Source organism: Schistocerca cancellata, chromosome 1, assembly GCF_023864275.1.
Source record: "Schistocerca cancellata isolate TAMUIC-IGC-003103 chromosome 1, iqSchCanc2.1, whole genome shotgun sequence".
Lineage (NCBI taxonomy): Eukaryota > Metazoa > Arthropoda > Insecta > Orthoptera > Acrididae > Schistocerca > Schistocerca cancellata.
In genome coordinates this window covers 16,435,227-16,455,221 of record NC_064626.1, presented here as the reverse complement: position 1 = coordinate 16,455,221, position 19,995 = coordinate 16,435,227, and the positions used below count along the sequence as shown (strand labels likewise).

The 19,995-nt window shown below is 38.3% G+C and overlaps 1 protein-coding gene across 3 annotated transcripts in view; it reads left to right on the top strand.

The window, feature by feature from the left end:
• Positions 1 to 19,995, top strand: part of LOC126164481 (uncharacterized) — a 178,168-nt gene that overhangs the window by 48,142 nt on the left and 110,031 nt on the right. For all 3 annotated transcript variants that reach the window (XM_049920245.1, XM_049920243.1, XM_049920244.1), the window contains one exon: positions 2,485 to 2,573. In XM_049920245.1, the coding sequence (XP_049776202.1) occupies positions 2,514 to 2,573 (60 nt within the window). In that variant the 5' untranslated portion in view covers positions 2,485 to 2,513. The remainder of the gene's footprint in view (positions 1 to 2,484; positions 2,574 to 19,995) is intronic.

The window sequence follows — 19,995 nt, the reverse complement described above, 5'->3', positions numbered from 1 at the left end:
TCTCTCTCTCTCTCTCTCTCTCTCTCTCTATCTATCTATCTCTCTCTCACTCTCTCTCTTATTTTTTTAAAATAAAAGATGAATATACTTCCCAGCTGCTTAGTGTGTGTGCTAAATAAACAAATTTTTAGTGTATAACAGAAACATTCCTCAAACACATGACACTTTCCTGTGTAGTTCGTCCTTACTTGGTCCTGTGTAGTTTTGTCCCATGGTGGAATGCTGCCTTATTGGTGAACACTAATCTCTCAGGAAATCGCCCAGCTTTTTACAGATTCTGCTTTTCAGTTCAGAAGTAATATTTAAGCTTGAGTGAGTGAATAACTATAAAACTATGAGAGTCACAGGTCAAGACTATTGTTTTAGAAGATAGTTGAACAGTTACCTCAAGTCATCAGTTAAACTGGGAAAAACATTGCATCTTTCTTCAGGACAATCCAGCTACATTACATATCATGTCAGTCTATTGATTATTTAAAATTCTTGAGGCTTTCAGGGCCACTGATTGCATGTTGTGATTGTTTGACAGAGAAAAACAATTAATACTTCATTTCCTGTATGTAGCTGAATCACCTAAAATCTTTTCTTTGTTCCCATATGTCAAACAAAAATGCACGGACAGCAATTTTACATCACCATGAGAAGCTCTTCAATCCTTCCACAGCCTTGTCTTCAATGTACATACATCAGAGCAGAAAAAATGGTTCAAATGCAGACAAAAGTGAATAACTTTCAAAGACAGGAACCTTGAGAAGAAACAAAATTATTTGTACAAAATATCTGTTCATTTCATTATTTTTGTAAAAACTTAAAAACCAGCCATTGTACATGTGTTATTGAATAATGACTGCTGTGAAAAATTTAATGATACAACTGAGAACACAAAAATGTTTTCCTTCCCTGGACCTTTCATCTATTTGGTAAATGCAGTACTTTGCCACTACAATGTGTAAAATGTTAGTTTTAGTACACCTGAAGCAAATCTTTCTTTCTTTCTCCTAATTACCATGTCTTAGTTTTGTGGTGAAAAACTTACATTTAGGTTAATGCTACCACAGGCATATAACCTGCAGTACCTTTTTAATGATTATTAAAAACTACAGGGTAAACTACAGGCTTAGTAACTTTTCAGAGAATTTTACCTGAAGCAAATCTTTCTTTCTTTCTCCTAATTACCATGTCTTAGTTTTGTGGTGAAAAACTTACATTTAGGTTAATGCTACCACAGGCATATAACCTGCAGTACCTTTTTAATGATTATTAAAAACTACAGGGTAAACTACAGTCTTAGTAACTTTTCAGAGAATTTTATTTTTTGTAGCATTGACATTATTATGAGATTAAATACCTTTTCGAAGGCATGCTGTGATACAAAATGGATAGTGAATGCGTAAGTACTCATGTTGCTGCATTGCAAGCAAAAGGAAGAAGAAGTCAGTTTCATAAGCTGTTAAACAGTACATAGTCAAATGGTTGTAAATAAAAGGACTGTTGAGCTGTGAGCTAGGCATTATCAAAGACCTGACTTCAACTTTTTGAATTTGGCAACTGATGCAGAATTACATCTTTATGTAACATTACTGTGTCAGGTGGTGACAGTTCACAGTATTGCTGAGCGATTGAAGACATACTAAACTGTATTCAGCAGGCAACAAAAGTCACAGGGGCCCAACTGAACACTGATTGTGTAACTGATCATCTAGCTATCGCTTAGAAATTTTCCATTGACTCATGTACTCATAGTTTGAGATTTAAAATGTCCTTTACTTTCACTGTACTTTCTCAGAATATGACATTCAGAAGGTTTCAGTACCCAAAATTCCCCAATTTCCCTAGCTGTCAGCTGTCTTGACCTCATTTAATATGATGTGTGACTCATCCCAATTTCTCCTGCAAAGCTTGCAGCTCATTATTCCATATGCACACAGAGCTTTCTAAATCACTCCATTGGTAATAAATATGGAGTTGGCGAAATTCGTGTACTTTGTGTACAGTTTTGATTCTTATTACATTTGTATTAAAGCTGTTAAGTGGTCATGTTTCTATCTTAGTGAGCTACTGATAAGCTGTCTTTATTTTTAAAATGTTTTTGGTCATTTTTCAACATTCTCACACTAATGATGTTTGAATTAAGGCATGTACTACCTGTGTACCAGTGCTGAAATAACAGTTTACCTGGTACTCGAATTATTATTGTAGTCTCCACAGCTTGTCATCAGTTGGAATTATACTTTTTACAGTTTCTGTGATTGTAAGGAAGTCAGTTATTTTTCTAACACTCTTTAAACAAATATGCCTTGCATTAGGGAGTATTTTCACATCAAATTTGTCATACTCATCATCATGCACTGATGAATTGCTTGATTATGTCACAACATATGCTATTTTACATACAAATTTCATCTAAGTTTTGACTGTGAAGCAAGTTTAGAAGACTAGACTCAAGTTGTTAACATACTCATGAAAATTGAACTTATTTTACAGGACCAAAGTTTAATGCTGTTAATTATAACATGCTAAGAGATTCAAGACTGTTTTCTACAGTGACGTTATTGAAGCACCTAGCACATCTTGTGAGTAATATTTGTCTACAACAAAAGATTTGCATGCAAAATTTTAATGATTTTTCCAATATTTTGTGAAATAATGAGTTGTGAGAAATATTATTAACTGCTTTATTTGTTAAAAGAGACATTAACTATGTCCATTGTGGAATTTTACACCCCAGTATTAATAAACATACTGTTGCTTGTTATTTATTGCAAATTGTAGTAATTGTTTTCAAGTGACGTTCTTGTGGAACAGGAACAATAGTTAAAAATCCACATATTGACTTATTACATGTCTTAAATATCTCCTGTGAGATAGAGCCAAAAAAAGTAATTAAAAAAATTAATTTATGTTTTTAGAGAAGATGCATTGAATGGATGGGCAGCAGGGAGTAACATTAATAACTTTTACATCCATGGTCAGTTTCAAAGAACAGTGAGAGGATGATTTTGGACACATTTTGGATCCTTGAAAGATTGTTGCGCTGGGAGCTGTATGAGTCTCTGAGTGGTAAGGAGACAGAGAAAAAGTTCTCTCTGGCTTAGATGAATGGAGAGGAGACACATGTTATGAATGCGGATTTTAAAGAGAGGCAGTTGGAAGAGTAAATAGGCAGTCCTTAGAGGAGATGAACAGGAAGATAATACCCAGAGACCAAAAACATAGTAAGGAAATAAAAAGTATTGAAAATGGCAATGCAGCTTAGTTAAATTGAGTAATCACGAACGAGTTAAATTGAGTAATCACGAACGATTGGCATGCAGTCATAAGAAAGAAAGAATAAAGGGAGTTTCGAAAAGAAGGTAATGGCAAATAATGTGTAAACGAAAAAGTGAGATGAGTGAGAAGGAAAATGGAGAGAGTTAAGGGAGACGTTACGAGGACGATAATGTGTAATGTCAGCAAGGACTCTTAAGAAAATTTCTGATAGAAACTGCATCTGGAATACTTGTCCGTCACTAAGACATTCTCTGCTACACAGACAGAAATGAAAAGTGTTTCCCCATGAAGTAAAATTCCAGTACGAATGATAAACGGACAACTAAGTATGAGAGATTGAATTGACTGGATCCGTACGTCAAGGTTGCCCAATGTCAATGGCCCTTTTCGCAATAGCAATAGAACCTTTCCTTGCGACCCTCACGCATCACCTGCAAGTATTGTGTATAAACGGCAAGAAAATGGTGTGCAACGCCTACGCAGATGATGTGGGCGTCCTGGTTATAAATGAAGATGAAGTGGCGAAAGCTCTTCAGATTGTACACACATATGAACTTGCTTCTGGCGCCAAACTAAATAAAAGGAAGTCAGGCATCATGAACCTAGGCAGAGGAATATGCATGCAAAATCGGGGACAATTGATGGAAGTATCCACATTGAAATGTTTGGGTATTGAATTTAGGAGCAACATCCAACACACTATTGCCGTCAATTATAAAAAACTACTTGCAAACATATGAGCATCTGTACAAGGAAACAGTATGAGGCAACTGGACGAGATACAGAAAACCAAACTAGTAAATGTGTATATAACATCCAAACTTAACTATGTTGTCCAAACTTTCCCGATGCCATTAGAAACAGCCAGAAGAATTTTATCCGCGATAGGAAGCTTTGTATGCCAAGGCAACATTTTCAAAGTGCAGTTCAATACACTAACACTCCCAACAAGGAAAGGAGGTTTAAACCTTGTTGATGTCAGTTACAGGTCACGAGCGTTATATGTGTGTCTAATGTGCAAGCAATGGAAACAGATGCCCAACAGCTTAACAGCCCACTTGCTGAATGAAATTGCTCCAGCAAGCATGCAGCCGCCAATAGATGTGAAGCATATACCAGCTGGTCTTTGTCACCTAAAAACTTTTCTCGTTGAGTACAGTTATATCTCGTCGAGGCTCTCAGAACAGCAGTTGAAGAGAGTAAAGGACATCTATACATATTTAATGGAGGGTAAGGAAGGAAATATTATTGAAAGAAAATACCCCAACAAAGACTGGTCTGAAAATTGGAAAAATATCCACGATCGGAACTTACCCTCTAAGGTGAAAGCAACTTGGTATAATGCAGTCAACAGGAAAATATCAACTAATTCCAAATTGCATACTATACATCTCACAAATTCGCTCTTGTGCGTGTCATGCAACCTTTTTGACACTGAAGAACACAAATTCGTGTGTGAAAGAGTAAGAGACATATGGCATATAGTTAAGCAGAAATTAGCGACCGTTAACAGAACATCTCCAACCGTTTTCACCACCGCAGATTTTCTGACTCCAGACGCAGTGCCATATCCTAATTCGAAAAGAAATGCTGTTAACTGGCTAAAAGGTCACACAGTGCACTATATCTTGAATAAAAGCAAAGAAGATTACTGGGTGTATCTAACGACTCAGCACCATCATCTCATGCGGACAAAAGACTACAAAAAAAATTACGCATGCTTCCTAAATAGAATCATGGAATAAAATTATACAGAGAACAATAACAGATTAAGATTGGTACGGAATTCAGAGATGTCAGCCTTGCACGATTACAGATAACTGGAACCGGAATGTCTTCGATCCTTTCACGAGACACTACAGAAAAGAAATCAAGTCTGTGGCAAGACACTCCGGACTGCATCCTCATGAAGAAATTAGACATCAAATTTTATGTATTTTATTTTTTTAATCATCTTATGCCATACACAGGGAAGTTTTCAGTTCTAAAAAACGTTTTTCAAGGGGATGCAAGATTTTATATTTTCCTTATGAAGATGAGAGACTTCACATTTTCAGTTTATTTTAATATACTTGTCTTTCCATTAGCAAGAGGAAGATTCATTACCTTTAATTAATATTAAGAAGAAATATTCATTCTCATTTATGTTAGCTAAGGTAATTTAGGCATCCAGCTTACAGAAAACAAAATAAGAAGCCGAAATAAAAAAAAAAAAAACAAATAAATAAATAAAATAAAATGATACAAAAAAAGAAAAAAAGTGGCCGAGCATTGTGGCATTGAAGTAGATCGGTTGTCAAAATTTTACAATTGAATTCATTGAACACATTGCACATTGCTCTCCTCATTTTGGTTTAGTTCAGCTTTTGTTTGTCAACTAGTTTTTAATTTTGCTTAAATTTGAAACAAATATCTCTTTCCTTTTGTACCCACTTCTAACCCTTTTGAGCAGTCTTACAGCATGTTTTTTTTTTTTTTTTTTTGTCACATTAGTGCTGCTCTTGCCTCAGTGTGTTTTGTTGTGTACATGCACATTCTCCATCATCAAAAACAATGCTGTTTTCATCAGCTTCTGGTACATCACTTGCATTGGCATAGAGTTCATCATCACATGAATCACTAAGATCATTTTCTTCCAAAAATGCTAAATTTTCACAGTTCTTTCTTTGTGCAAGTCACATGCTGTTACTGAGATCACAGAATGTGCACTAAATGGTTGTAAGCTCAAATTGTGAGCTAAAATTCATGAATATACCATTAATGTCTTCTGATGATTTGGTCATGGTACCACTACAGAAAGCAGCAAGTTTCAGAAGATGTATCGATAGATCTGTAGCACTGTATCCATCATTGTAGTGCAATAAAGAACACTGCCAAGACAGCTGTAGCTATCATTGTAGGTGAATGGGTTAAAATCTAATCATTGGGGATGTTTCCAGAATGAGATTTTCACTCTGCAGCGGAGTGTGCGCTGATATGAAACTTCCTGGCAGATTAGACTGGAAGTTTGGAAGGTAGGAGACGAGGTACTGGCAGAAGTAAAGTTGTGAGGACGGGGTGTGAGTCGTGCTTGGGTAGATCAGTTGGTAGAGCACTTGCCTCGAAAGGCAAAGGTCCCGAGTTCGAGTCTCGGTCCGGCACACAGTTTTAATCTGCCAGGAAGTTTCTAATCATTGGCTTATGAATCAATGAATTTTTCCTAATAGTAACTGAAAATACATGAAGAAAATTGACCACGAAAAGTAGATCCATTAGACTTACTTAGTCAGACATTGCATACTATAACAGCACTCACCATGTTAAATCAACTTGTGCTGCCCCCCTTTGACAGTGACACTTCTCTCATGGTAAACTTCTCTCATGGATCTTGATTTTCCTTTTGGGTCAATGGATCTCTCAGTGTATACCTCTATCTTTTCCAGAATTTTGTAGTGAAAGCATCAAGGAATGATTACCTCAATTGGTTGAAAATTTTATGTCAAGCAGGAAACAGTATTTTGCTGTCTCCACAGCTATGTGCTTCAGTTCTTAAAAGCAGGGTAAGAGTCCTCACAGAAATTATTTAGCAGAGTGTCATCAGCCTCGCCCCTCATCTTTTTCTCATGGGTTCTAAGTGGTGTAGTAAGTGGTCTCTGGTTTATTCTGGTCCTCTTCGCTGTTTGTTAGTAGTGCTCTTGCCCCAGACAGCTGTTGTGAAAGCAGCTTTCCCCAGTTTGCAGAGGCGGTAAAGATCAATGAGCAGTTGGGATTTTAATAACGATTATCTATTTAGTCTACAATGTAAGGCATTGGAAATATTTCTATTTGGAGGGGATCTTTGAATGATATGGAGACTGAGGAAGATAAGGGGGACAGGCCATAAGAAAAAGGAAAGAATAGCAGGTTTAAAAGAAAAAAATAGATGTATCCAGAGGCTATATGTTCACAATATTTAGCTGAGGGCAAGCATTAGTAACGTAAAATATTACTAAAGAAGAGTACATGAATAGGAAAACTTACCTAAAGTACACAGGAACTACACAATTCTAAGCAAATTTACACGAGCTATAAAAACACTGGTGAATGTATGGAGAATGTTGGCAGAAATTTGCTTAACCGAGAGAGTAGTGAACCATGAGAAACAGATTAAGGGGGCAAAGGGGCAGTCATGATGGAATCTTACCACGCCACTGGTGCTGTTCGTCTGTGGCCATAGCGTGACATGTCACCCTAACCATGCAAATGAAGTGGTGTGTGTACGTGAGACATATTGCCGAATTCTAGTCAAATTAAATTGCTACTAAATGGATGATGGCAACTGCCTATAGAAGAACACATCTGTGGTAGGGATGAGGCTGCATCTGTTGGCCCGCATCAGAGCAGCAGTTGAACAGGGGCTAAGGTGGTGGGGCCCGATCTTTTATGGCTTTGTGGCTTCGCATGTGCCTCCCTCCAGTCAGGTCCTGACTCAAAACAATAGGGTTGTTTCCAGCTTATATGGAAGGGCAAGTGCCAAAGCCTGCATGCTGGCTCATTCCCCAGTCAGAAAAGTGGTCCACTGTGTTCCTATGCTGCGATAGGAGAAAGAAAGAAGCATTTAAAAATTGAAGAATTTTTAATGATTGCCTCCATTTTGAGTAAATTAATGACATCTTAAGTATATAAAATTCTTCAATAATCCAGATTGCAATATTTTGACAATCACTGATTGCTGGTTTTGGGTGAGCAGTCAGCTGTCTTGAGATCTGAAATGTTACAGAAAACTGCACATAAAGGGGATAATAGTGTAAAGCACATTGTCAAATTTAACAAGAGGTAAATGAAGGCAAATACATATTGGTTAATAAAATCATTGCACTGTCTATAAATCACTAGTTCAGATGAAGACACACTGCCATCAATATAATCCATTTTGTGCATAAAAGCGAACCACAGGAAAAGTTTCGCACATTACGAATTGATGAAACATTATACAAGTTGTACCTAAAAGATTTAACTACCCCAAGTAATAATATAAATGACATAATATGTCATTACACAAGCTTAAGAAAACAACCCTTGCTTATTCAGATACGTAAGAACGTTGAAATTACAGTACAGTAACATTGTACCACCTAATAACATTCAGAACAATGGACAGACTTGCAGCTGTAACACTGTATCAGTCAATAACAGTGATGTGTGCCCAAATCAGATGTGTTCTGGCTCACAGGAAATCTACATGTCGATAGGTGGCACTGTGGTAAACATATTTTAAATAGTGCATATTACGTTTTAATACAAATATTAAGTGACATTAAGTGGAGTACAGTAATTACAGATAAAACTAGAAAACAGATAACTTCTTAACTGAAACAGTGAAGAACTTGAAAGGTATTATGCACTCATTTTATACGAGGACCAAGATGCCGGTAGATGGCACACAAGTTTACATAACTGAGAGTCTAAATGAAGTTTTGTGATGATATTATTTATAGACAATTTCCTACTGAACATAAAATCTGAACAGCGAACTGCTCCATTAATAACAAAAAATAGAAAAACATAAAATGATTTAAAGTGAAGAGTGATTGTAAGATCCTTATTGTATGATGTTAATACTAAGGAAAATGGAATTAAAGACATGGGAGATGTGTAAGCATGTATATAACAAACACAGACATCCAACAATGGAAAATCCTTGATGGAATGTAACAATATAACAAAAAGGATAGTTGCTACTCACCATATAGCGGAGATGCTGAGTCGCAGAAAGGTACAACAGAAAGAGTGTAGGAGAGTTAGCTTTCGGCAAACAAGGCCTTTGTCAAGATTGGACAACATACACGCATGCACACACTCACGCAAATGTAACTTGCACACACATGACCACAGTCTCTGGTAGCTAAAGCCAGACTCAAGAATCTGACTCTAGCTGCCAGAGACTGATCATGTGTGTGTGAGTTGCATTTGTGTAAGAGTGTGTGTGTGTGTGTGTGTGTGTGTGTGTGTGTGTGTGTACCTTTACTGCTTTTGACAGTGGTGTTGTTGGCTGAAACCTAACTGTCCAACAGTCTTTTTGTTGTGCCTTCCTGCTATTCAGGATCTCCGCTATCCTTTTCATTATATTATAAAATACAGACATCCATACAACAAACAATGTTCAATCAGTGGACAATTTGTAGTACAGAGTCTAGCTATGTCTTCCATAGTGTATTCAATAGGTAATTCATAGTACATAGTCTAAGTATGCTGTACACAACACGTATCCATCTGCTTAACATCATTGATTCAGTAAATCATATAAAATATGTGAATGAATGTTTGAATAAAAATCATTACATCCTTATAACATTGAAAATCAGTGAATGTTATAATACATCTGTAGATTTAGGATGAAAATGGCCACAACCGAAATCCTTTTTCATAGTTTGGTTTCTTATTATTTTAGGAATAATTATAATAATGCCTCTTTTTTCTTGGGATTTTTATTAATGGGTTAAATCGTAATTCAGTGTTAAAGGAGGTATATAAAAAAATGTTATGTTAAAATAAATCAGTACACCGGTCGGTTGTTCATTATCAAAGGGTCTTGAATCTGTAATCAGATAGCATGATTTTTTTGTTTTTACTATATCTTTGTTTTTTGTCTGAGGGCTAAGGTGGGTGCACAAGTGCACGTGCCAACATTTGACACAACAAACTGTAAAACAGATCACAAAAATGTCAAATCACCAAAATGTAATGACTCTTCTGGCTGTGATGGTACCTCAGCCATATTACTAAAATCTTGTACTGACTTGGCAGCAGTCCCTCCTGAGTAACCTTTGTAATTGGTCAAGGTGTATTTTGGAAAAGACTTCATTATGTGGTAAAAACACTCTTATAAAAATGGAGAAAATAAGTGATTTCTGATTATGGACTCATCTCCATCCTTCTACATCTATATCCATACTCTGCAAAGCACTGTGAAGTGCATGGCAAAGGGTACATCCCAGTGTTTCTTCCTGTTCCATTCACGTATGGACTCCGAGAAGAATGATTGTTTGAATGGCTCTTTGCATGCTGTAATTATTCTAATCTTATCCTCATAATTCGGCATGCTTCAGAGTTATCATACAACTGGGCAATCAGTTCAACAATTCTAGTCATGAAAATGTTTAGTTTGTCATTTACTTGGAAAGCTCTCCTGCACAAATTGCTCAATGATACAGAAAAAACTGATCCAACAGGAACCAATACAATTTAATTTTGAAGAAGTTGCTTAAGATTTTAAGCTGTGCAACAAAGATGGCGGTGAAAATAGGTTCACGAAAATCGAGTTTCGCGAAAAACATAAAAAAGAATGAGTCTTTATGTATTCAGTGCAAAAAAAGTATCGTTGTTCGACCTGGAAAATGTTACTGCTGCGAAGTTAAAGCAAAAAACGCAAACGAAATCATTACAAGATCAAAATCTAGTGAAAAAACCGTAGCAAATGCAAATTCAGTGACATCGACATGTAAACATCGCGATGATTTTCGTCTCATTTTAACTGCAAAAAACAGTGAAATCAGTGAACTTAAAAGGACTGTAGCCTTATTGGCAAAACAGCTGCAACATCTTGGCTGTAAAATTCAACAAACAGAGCATCGTCTGAACCTGAAAGAAATATCGGCTACGAGTGATGTAATCAAAGGAAGAACTACTGTGGAAACCAGTACAAAACTTGGAAATAATAAAGTAAGTGCATCAAATAGTTATAATGACAAACGTGATTCCACAAACAATGTCAATCAGGAACATATGAGTCCAGATAATAATTACAAACAACAACAGCCGTGCACTGTAAATTTTTCACGCATGTCGGATCCTAAACAAAAAAATGTGATTAAAAAATCAGTCGACTGGCCTCAAGTGTGCAAAAAAGATCAAAAAGTGTTGATTTTTGCCGATAATCATGGACGTCAGATAGCAGAAAAGGTAGCAGATACACAAACTAACGCAAGTGTCCAAGCCTTTGTCAAACCAGGAGCAGGCATTGCAGAAGTGACAAAAACAGTGGTAAAATCGTGTGAAAACCTTAACCCAAAAGACTGTGTCGTAATTTTTGCAGGTGCGAATGATGTTGCCAGAGATAAAGGTAGTGAACTCATCACTGTTCTTGAAAGTGTGCTACCCAAATTAGACAACACAAATGTAGCTGTTGTAAATCAACCACACAGATACGACCTTCCTCCTTGGTCATGTGTAAATAAGTTAATAGAAAGAGTAAACAAAGAGATAGATACTGTATGCAAAAAGTTTCTGTATGTGAACTGAATAAATGTAAGCACGTTAGACAGGTCCATGCACACCAGTCATGGCCTTCATTTAAATCACAGTGGGAAACAATTTTTGGTTGAAGAAATCTGTTGTCTAGCATATTGGAATCACAATAGGCCTAATATAGAAGCAGTCCAAAGTACTTTGGACAAATGGGTCATAAAGAAAGATGCAATGTCTTATAAAAAGGGTGAAAGACATTTTTTAGGGAAGTAGACTGTATCACAAAAAAATGTGATGCAGAATTAAATTGCAAATATAGACTGAAGATTGTACACCAGAATGTACAGTCATTAACAAACAAAGTTGATGAAATAAATATACTCCTCAATAGTGAATGGAAAGATGTTTCAGTGTTATGTTTTTGTGAGCATTGGTTACAAAATGAGTATTTTCAGTACTTAAAAATATTACATTTTAACCTTGCAAACTGCTTTTGTAGAATGGAATCAAAACATGGGGGAACTTGTATATATGTAAAAGAAAATGTAGATTATAAGAGTATAACATCTGTTTGCAAACTTGGTTGTGAAAGAGACTTTGAAATCTCAGCTGTAGAGTTAATGTCTGAAAACACTATTATTTTATGTGTGTATAGATCTCGTGTTAGCAACATAAGGGTTTTTTTTTTCCTCAAAAAATTTGACCTTGCTTTAGGCAAACTTAAGACAACTGGGAAAACAGTGGTATTATGTGGTGATTTTAATACTGACTTTCTGAGCCATAGCCCTTACAGGGAAACGTTTTTAAATATTATAAAAGCCTACAATCTTTGTCTTACTGTTAGCTCTCCAACACATGTAACTAAAACTAGTGTCACTCTCCTTGATCAGGTATGTGTAAACATGGACAAGTGTACATCAGAAAACTTTGGTACCGGCTATAGTGACCACCTTTTGCAATTACTGACCATACCTGTAAATCACATTTCGACCAGTATAGAAAATGTTATCCATAAAAGGATTTATAGTGAGAAAAATATTGAATGCTTCCAGTATCTAATCAGTGAACAATCTTGGAGAGAAGTATATGATACCTCTAATACTAACGAAAAGATGGAACATTTTTTGAACATTTTCAAGCATAACTTTGACATAGCTTTTCCACAAAGGAAAGTTATTTCCAAGAGCACAGATAGATTCAGAAACTGGATTACATCAGGCATCAGAGTATCTTGTAAAAGGAAGCGGGAACTTTTTCTGCAGTCAAAAACTAACAGCAGTCCAGAATTTATTAATTATTTCAAAAAATACAAGCTAGTTTTGAAACGCATCATAAAGGAGGCAAAAATTAAGGAAAATGACAAATATATTATGAAGTCATCCAATAAAACTAAGTCCATGTGGAAAGCTGTGCAGGATCTTACTGGAAAGAAGACAACTCACAAAAATATTGTGATATCACATGATGGCAAGAATGTCACTGACCCTAGGGAAGTTGCAAATAGTTTCAATTCTTACTATGCAACTGTTGCTGGGAAATTAGTGAAGGAAAAATTTGGAAATCCACCTAATACAACATGGAAAGAACTTTCATGTATTGAAATAAATAATATATCCGTGTTCCTCAGTCCAGTAAGCCCAACAGAGCTCCTAAATACCATTAATTCACTGAAGAGTAAGTATTCAACTGGTATTGATGATATTCCAGATTATATTATAAAAATAACAGCAAGACAAATACTTTCACCTTTATTGGACATATGCAATTCATCCTTATCATGTGGTGTCTTCCCTCAGCAACTGAAAATGGCAAAAGTAATACCTCTATATAAAAAAGGTGATCATCAATGTATGGGTAACTATAGGCCTGTGTCTCTATTGTCAGGGTTTTCGAAAATTATTGAAAAAGTGTTCCTTTCAAAACTAATTACATTCTTCGACAAGAATAATATTATTTCTGGATGTCAACATGGCTTCAGACCACAGAGATCAATTGAAACTGCCACTTTCAATCTGATAAACCATGTCTTAAATGCAGTGGACAACCACAGAAATATCTCAGGTTTATTCTTTGACCTAACAAAAGCTTTTGATGTGATTGATCATTCTATACTCCTGAGGAAGCTCGAATGGTATGGTGTAAGAGGTGTGCCAAATCAGTGGATCAAATCATATTTGGAATATCGTTCTCAGGTAACTGAAATTAAGTACACAGAAGGAAATCAACTCCAGGTACACGTTTCAGAACCATGTGGACTAACTCATGGTGTTCCACAGGGCTCCATTTTAGGTCCCTTTCTTTTTTTGGTCGACATTAATGATTTCCCATCACACGTTAAGGATTCTGAACCAGTACTGTTTGCAGATGACGCAAGTCTATTGATTGAAGGGAATAATGAAGAAAATCTTACTGCATCTGCAAAAGATATTACAAAAGGAGTGTCTTAATGGTTTACCAGAAACAGGCTAATAGTTAATCCCCAAAAAACGGTACTCATGAATTTCCACACTGATCAAAATAAAAATCCGGCACAACCTGTAATATGTATAGATAACCAAAACATTAGTTCTGTCAATGAAACTAAATTTCTTGGGATTCATATCCAGGAAAATCTTAAATGGAACACTCATATCACAGCCCTAAATTCAAAACTAGCAAAAATGAGCTATGTGGTAAGAATTCTCTGCAACAGTACTAGTGCAGAAACAGTTAGGGCTGTATACTTTGCTCATGTACATTCAATACTGAAGTACGGTATCATTTTCTGGGGAAATGTACATCAGGCCATAACAGTTTTCAGAAAACAAAAGGCAATTATAAGAATAATGAAACAAGTGAGCAGCAGAAAATCATGCAAACCTTTCTTTAAAGATCTAAAGATCCTACCCCTTCCCTGCATTTATATACTGGAAATAGTCACGCATGTCAAAAAAAGCATACTGAGAAAAGAAAACCTTTTTCCTCAAAACAAAAGTGTCCATGATTACAGTACCAGGTCAGACAGTGACATACATGTCAATCATTGTAACACCACATTATGCCAAAAAGGTGTATATCATGCAGGAACAAAACTTTATAACAGATTACCAAGACATATAAAATCTCTTACTGAACTACAAAGCTTTAAAAAGTCTGTGACATCCTACCTTCTGAAAAACTGCTACTATTCAGTCTCACAGTATCTTATGCAAGAAAAAATGTAATTTGTATCTTTAAGTGTAGAAATAAGTTATAAATATACAGTATTTCAAAAATTTGTAATTATTAACTGTATAGATCCAGTTTGCCATAAAAATTTATAAAATTTATGTTTGATATTTGAAAATCCAATAGCCAAAAAATGTTTTCTGTCCAATATCCTGTGTACAATATATGTACTTAAAAAGAGATTTATATGGACAAATAAATAAATAAATAAATATGTGAATGATACATAGTAGATTGTAGTATATTTCTGCAGCCATCATTTAAAGCTGATTCTTCAAATATTTGTTTTGTAAAAAAGTTGCCTTTTCTTTTTGCACTGTAATGTCTTTCTTTCATACATGTTTCACTCTTTTTTATTCTAAGGCATTTACAGTGGGATAATTTGTTGGCATCTGCATCTTCTCTCATCTGGACTGGAGATCGCACTGCCTCGTCATTTCCAAAACGTAAGCACATTTTTATATTTCAAACTTTTTACTTCACACTGTTCACCATGATTGTCTTTATTTTTGTGGTGTTCACTACGTTTCCTTATGAGGAAAGATAACTAGTGGCAAAAGAGTAATAGTGCACCACAAAAATAAGGGTAAACATGGTGAACAGTGTGAAGGAAAAAGTTTTAAATATAAAAATGTGCTTATGTTTCGGAAATGATGATGTAGTGCGACCTCTGGACTAGATGAGAGGAAACACAGATGCCAACAGACTATTCCACTGAAGATGTCTTAGAGTAAAAAAAGACAAAACACCTCTGGGAGAAATAAATTACAGTGTGGCAAGAAAAGGTAGTTTTTATTTACAAAACAAATATTTCTGTGCTTGCTGTGGAGGATGACCATGCAAACAAACTTGTGATTCTTAAAACTTTGTTAGCAGACGTTCTTGGAATCTTCAGGAGTCTACCAGTTCCTTTTCTTCAGTATCTGTATGACACTGTCCCAGGGATCAAACAAACCTGTGTTCATTCATGCTGCCATTCTCTGCATACATTCAATATTCGCTGTCAGTCCTATTTGATACAGGTGCTACACACTTGACCAATAGTCTAGGACTGGTAGCACGAGTGATTTGTGATCAATCTTCTTTGTAGACTGATTGTACTTCCCTTGTATTACACCAATAAACCAAAGTCTACCACCTGCTCTACCCAAAACTGAGTCTCTGCGATCATTCCATTTCATATCCTTAAAAAATGTTACACCAAGGTGTTCGTATGTGTTAGCTGTTTCCTGTTGTAATTAGGTATTAAGTACAACACAACCCATAGACTGAACACAACTTTATTCCATGGAAGCGTTAAATAGCACTGTCACTAATGTGGCCTTGTGAAAGTACGCACACACATCACTGGTTGCTTCTTTCTTAGGGAGATCATGGATTCGTGAGACATCCATGCTGTCCTCCTCATCTGTTGGGCTCTGGCTAAGATGTCACACTGCAATGGAAGTGTACGGTCTGAAGGGCTTCGAGCTCAGATGTATTCTGCTCCCACCTTACCATATCAGACCATAAGGCAACAACAGGGCTTTTTCCATATCAACCTTGGGCATTGGCTCTGGTGACAGTGCTCATGGTACTGATGATACTGAGATCAGCAGTTGTTCAGGAATGGGTGACGGAGTCCCTGATGATGGTGTCAGAAGCAATAGAGGAACTGCTGGTTCGGCTACCGAGGATGGATGCTGCCCTTGCTGAAGTGGAGAACCAGCAGCAGCGGCTGATGTGATGCCCGATGTGGATGGACTCGGAGGTGGTGGTGTGAGATCAGGGGGCACCCGGGCAAAGCTGATCATGGTGCCATGATCAGAGGCCGTCCTTCATGCAGTTGTTGCAGAGATGCCAACCCCGGTATCTGGCTGGCTGGGTGATAATGTCGATGTTAAAGCACAAGAATTGACAATGGCTATATGTGGAGCAATGGAGGCATTGATATCTGTCAGCAGAGGTCATTCTAAAGGTGTACCTTGCATCTAGACTGAGACGCTGTAGAAATTAAGGTGTGAAACACAAGAAGAACCAAGAAGCTATAGCAGCGCAGAATGACCCAAGCAGAAAGAACCCAAAGGTTACATAGATACAATTATGTTAAACATTGTTTTAAGGAAGAGGTCTGGAAAACAAAAATGGAACGATGGAAGCAATATGTGGAGGTTTACTTAGAAACAGATCCCTGGGGTGTATCATATAAAATAATCTGTGAGAAAATACAATCACTAACAGTTTTATCCACACTTAGAAGGAATGATGGGATGGTAACTGAAAGTTGGGAACAGTCAGCTGCCATGCTAATGGAAACACTACTTCCTGACGACGGAGAAGAAGGCAAGGCAGAGGATCAGCGTAGGTTACAGAAAATGTTATGGGAAGATGGTACACACAGTAAACTTGTGTCCAAGACTGGACAGGGTCTGTCCGGAAGTAATAAAAAACTATGTCAACCTAACATACCTTCCAAGACTCCCTCCCATCACCACACAGAACACACAGAATCCAGAACCTAAACAGACCCACAACACAGTCATGAACTTTTCCTCCAGAAGCCTTAGCCTCACAGAAATATCAGTCCTTTCCAAGGCCTCACCTTTTGCCCCACTCCCAAATTCAATCATGCGGACTCGTTAAAGACCTTCTCTCCTTAGCCTCACAGAAATATCAGTCCTTTCCAAGGCCTCACCTTTTGCCCCACTCCCAAATTCAATCATGCAGACTCGTTAAAGACCTTCTCTCCTTCTCGTAGTCCCTACAGTGGAAACACTTTTTTTTGCCACCAACCCTACCAATGAAACTCAACCACAGACCATTACTGAACCTTGGCTAACCCAGTTCACTCCTCCATCCAACCGTGATCCACCCCACTGCCCCCCCCCCCCTCCCCCCTCATTAAATTCCAGAATTTCTTCATCTCGAACCTTGCCTCACCATCATTTCCCAAATCCCTCAACATGCAAACTAAGCTTACATATGGGGGAAGAACCACAGTCCACCATATAAAAACTGATCCTGACCTTATAGTCCGACCGGCAGACAAAGGCTCCACCAGTGCTCTTTTGAACTGCAAGGATTACCTGGTGGACGGACTCCGCCAGCTGTCAGATACTTCCACCGACAAACCTTTCCACAGTGACCCAATTCCAGTAATCCAGCAGGCTCTCCAGTCACTACTAAAATCCTTTGGCCCATCCCGGAACCTCTCCCTGGAGTTCATCTCTCTCCTCACCTGGTTCAGATTCATTGATGACATCCTCCAGAACCTCAACAACTTCTCCCACATTGCTTCACCTGGTCCTACTCAACCCAACAAGCCACCTTCCTAGATGTTGACCTCCACCTCAAAGGTGGCTACATCAGAATCTCCGTCCATATCAAATCTACTAACCACTAGCAATACCTCCACTTCAACAGCTGCCACCCATTCCATACCAAGAAGTCCCTTCCGTACAGGCTAGCCACCCGTGGTTGTCGCATCTGCAGCGACGAGCAGTCCCTCTCGAAATATACCTAGGGTCTCACTGAAGCCTTCACTGATATAATTATCCTCCCAACCTTGTACAAAAACAAATCTCCCGTGCCTTATCTTTCCATTCTCCCACCACCTCCCAAAGTCCCACCGTCTGGCCACAGAGGAGCTTTCCCCTCATAACTCAGTACCACCCAGGACTGGAGCAACTGAATTACATTCTCCACCAGGGTTTTGATTACCTGTCGTCGTGCCCTGATATGAGAAATGTTCTGCTCACTATCCTTCCCATCCCTTCCACAGTGGTATTCCACCATCCACTGAACCTACACAATATACTTTTCCATCCTGCTCCCAGTCCCTTACCTCATGGCTCATAACCCAGTAATAGACTTAGATGCATGACCTGTCCGATACATCCTCCCATCATCACCTACTCCAGCCCCATCTGTAACATCTCCTATCCCATCAAAAGCAGGGCTACCTGTGAAAGCAGTCATGTGATCTACAGGCCAAGCTGCAACCATTGTGCTGCATTCTATGTAGGCATGACAATCAGTGAGCTGTCTTTCCGCATGAATGGCCACCATCAAACTGTAGCCAAGAAACAAGTGGAAGCCTTCGCTGACCATAATTATCCTTGCAACCTTGTACAAAAACAAATTTCCCGTGCCTTATCTTTCCAATCTCCTAATACCTCCCAAAGTCCCACCGTCTGGCCACAGAGGAGCATTCCCCTCGTAACTAAGAATCACCCAGGACTGGAGCAACTGAATTAAATTCTCTGCCATGGTTTCGATTACCTCTCATTGTGCACTGAAATGAGAAATGTTCTGCCCACTATCCATCCCATCCCTCTCACAGTGATCTTACGCTGTCCACTGAACCTAGACAATATACTCATCCATCCTTAAACAACCCCTGCTCCCAATCCCCTATCTCATGGCTCATACTCCTGTAATAGACTTAGATGCAAGACCTGTCCCTTACAACCTCCCATCATCACCTACTCCAGTCCCATCACTAACATCTCCTATCCCATCAAAGGCAAGGCTATCTGTGAAAGCAGTCATGTGATCTACGAGCTAAGCTACAACCACTGTGCTGCATTCTATGTAGGCATGACAACCAATAAGCTGTCTGTCCACATGAATGGCCACTGACGAATTGTGGCCACGAAACAAGTGGACACCCTGTTGCTGAACACGCTGCCAAACATGACATCCTTCTTTCAATCACTGCTTCACAGCCTGTTTCACATGGATCCTTCCCACCAACACCATTGTTTTTGAATTGCGCAGGTGGGAACTTTCCTGCAATACATCCTACGTTCCCATAACACTCCTGGCCTCAACCTTCGTTAGTCACTGTCCTCACCCATCCAGCCCTTTCCCTGTTCCCATTCCAGCACTACACAGTCATTATTCCACCACTGCACCCAGTGTTTTTATTTCTCTCCTTTTCCACTACTACTACCCCCCCCCCCTCCCCATGTCCCCAACTTTCCCCTGCCCTCCATTTAACCAGCAGCACTTCGCTGTCTGCCACCCCCACCATACTATCTCTCCCCCTCTTCGCCCCAGCCTCCTGCTTACCCCCACTTAATCACCACTCCCATCACGCACTGGTGCTGCTGCATGGTTTCAGTTGCCTGAGACTGCCGTTGTGTGTGTGTGTGTGTGTGTGTGTGTGTGTGTGTGTGTGTGTGCAGGTGTGGGCGCGCGCTTGCGCCGGTGTGTGTGTGTGTGTGTGTGTGTGTGTGTCTGTCTCTATTGTTGCGGAGGCCTTGATTGCGGAAAGCTTTAATTGTGAGAGTCTTTTTGTGCCTATCTGTAAACTCTCCGTTTCCGCTACAT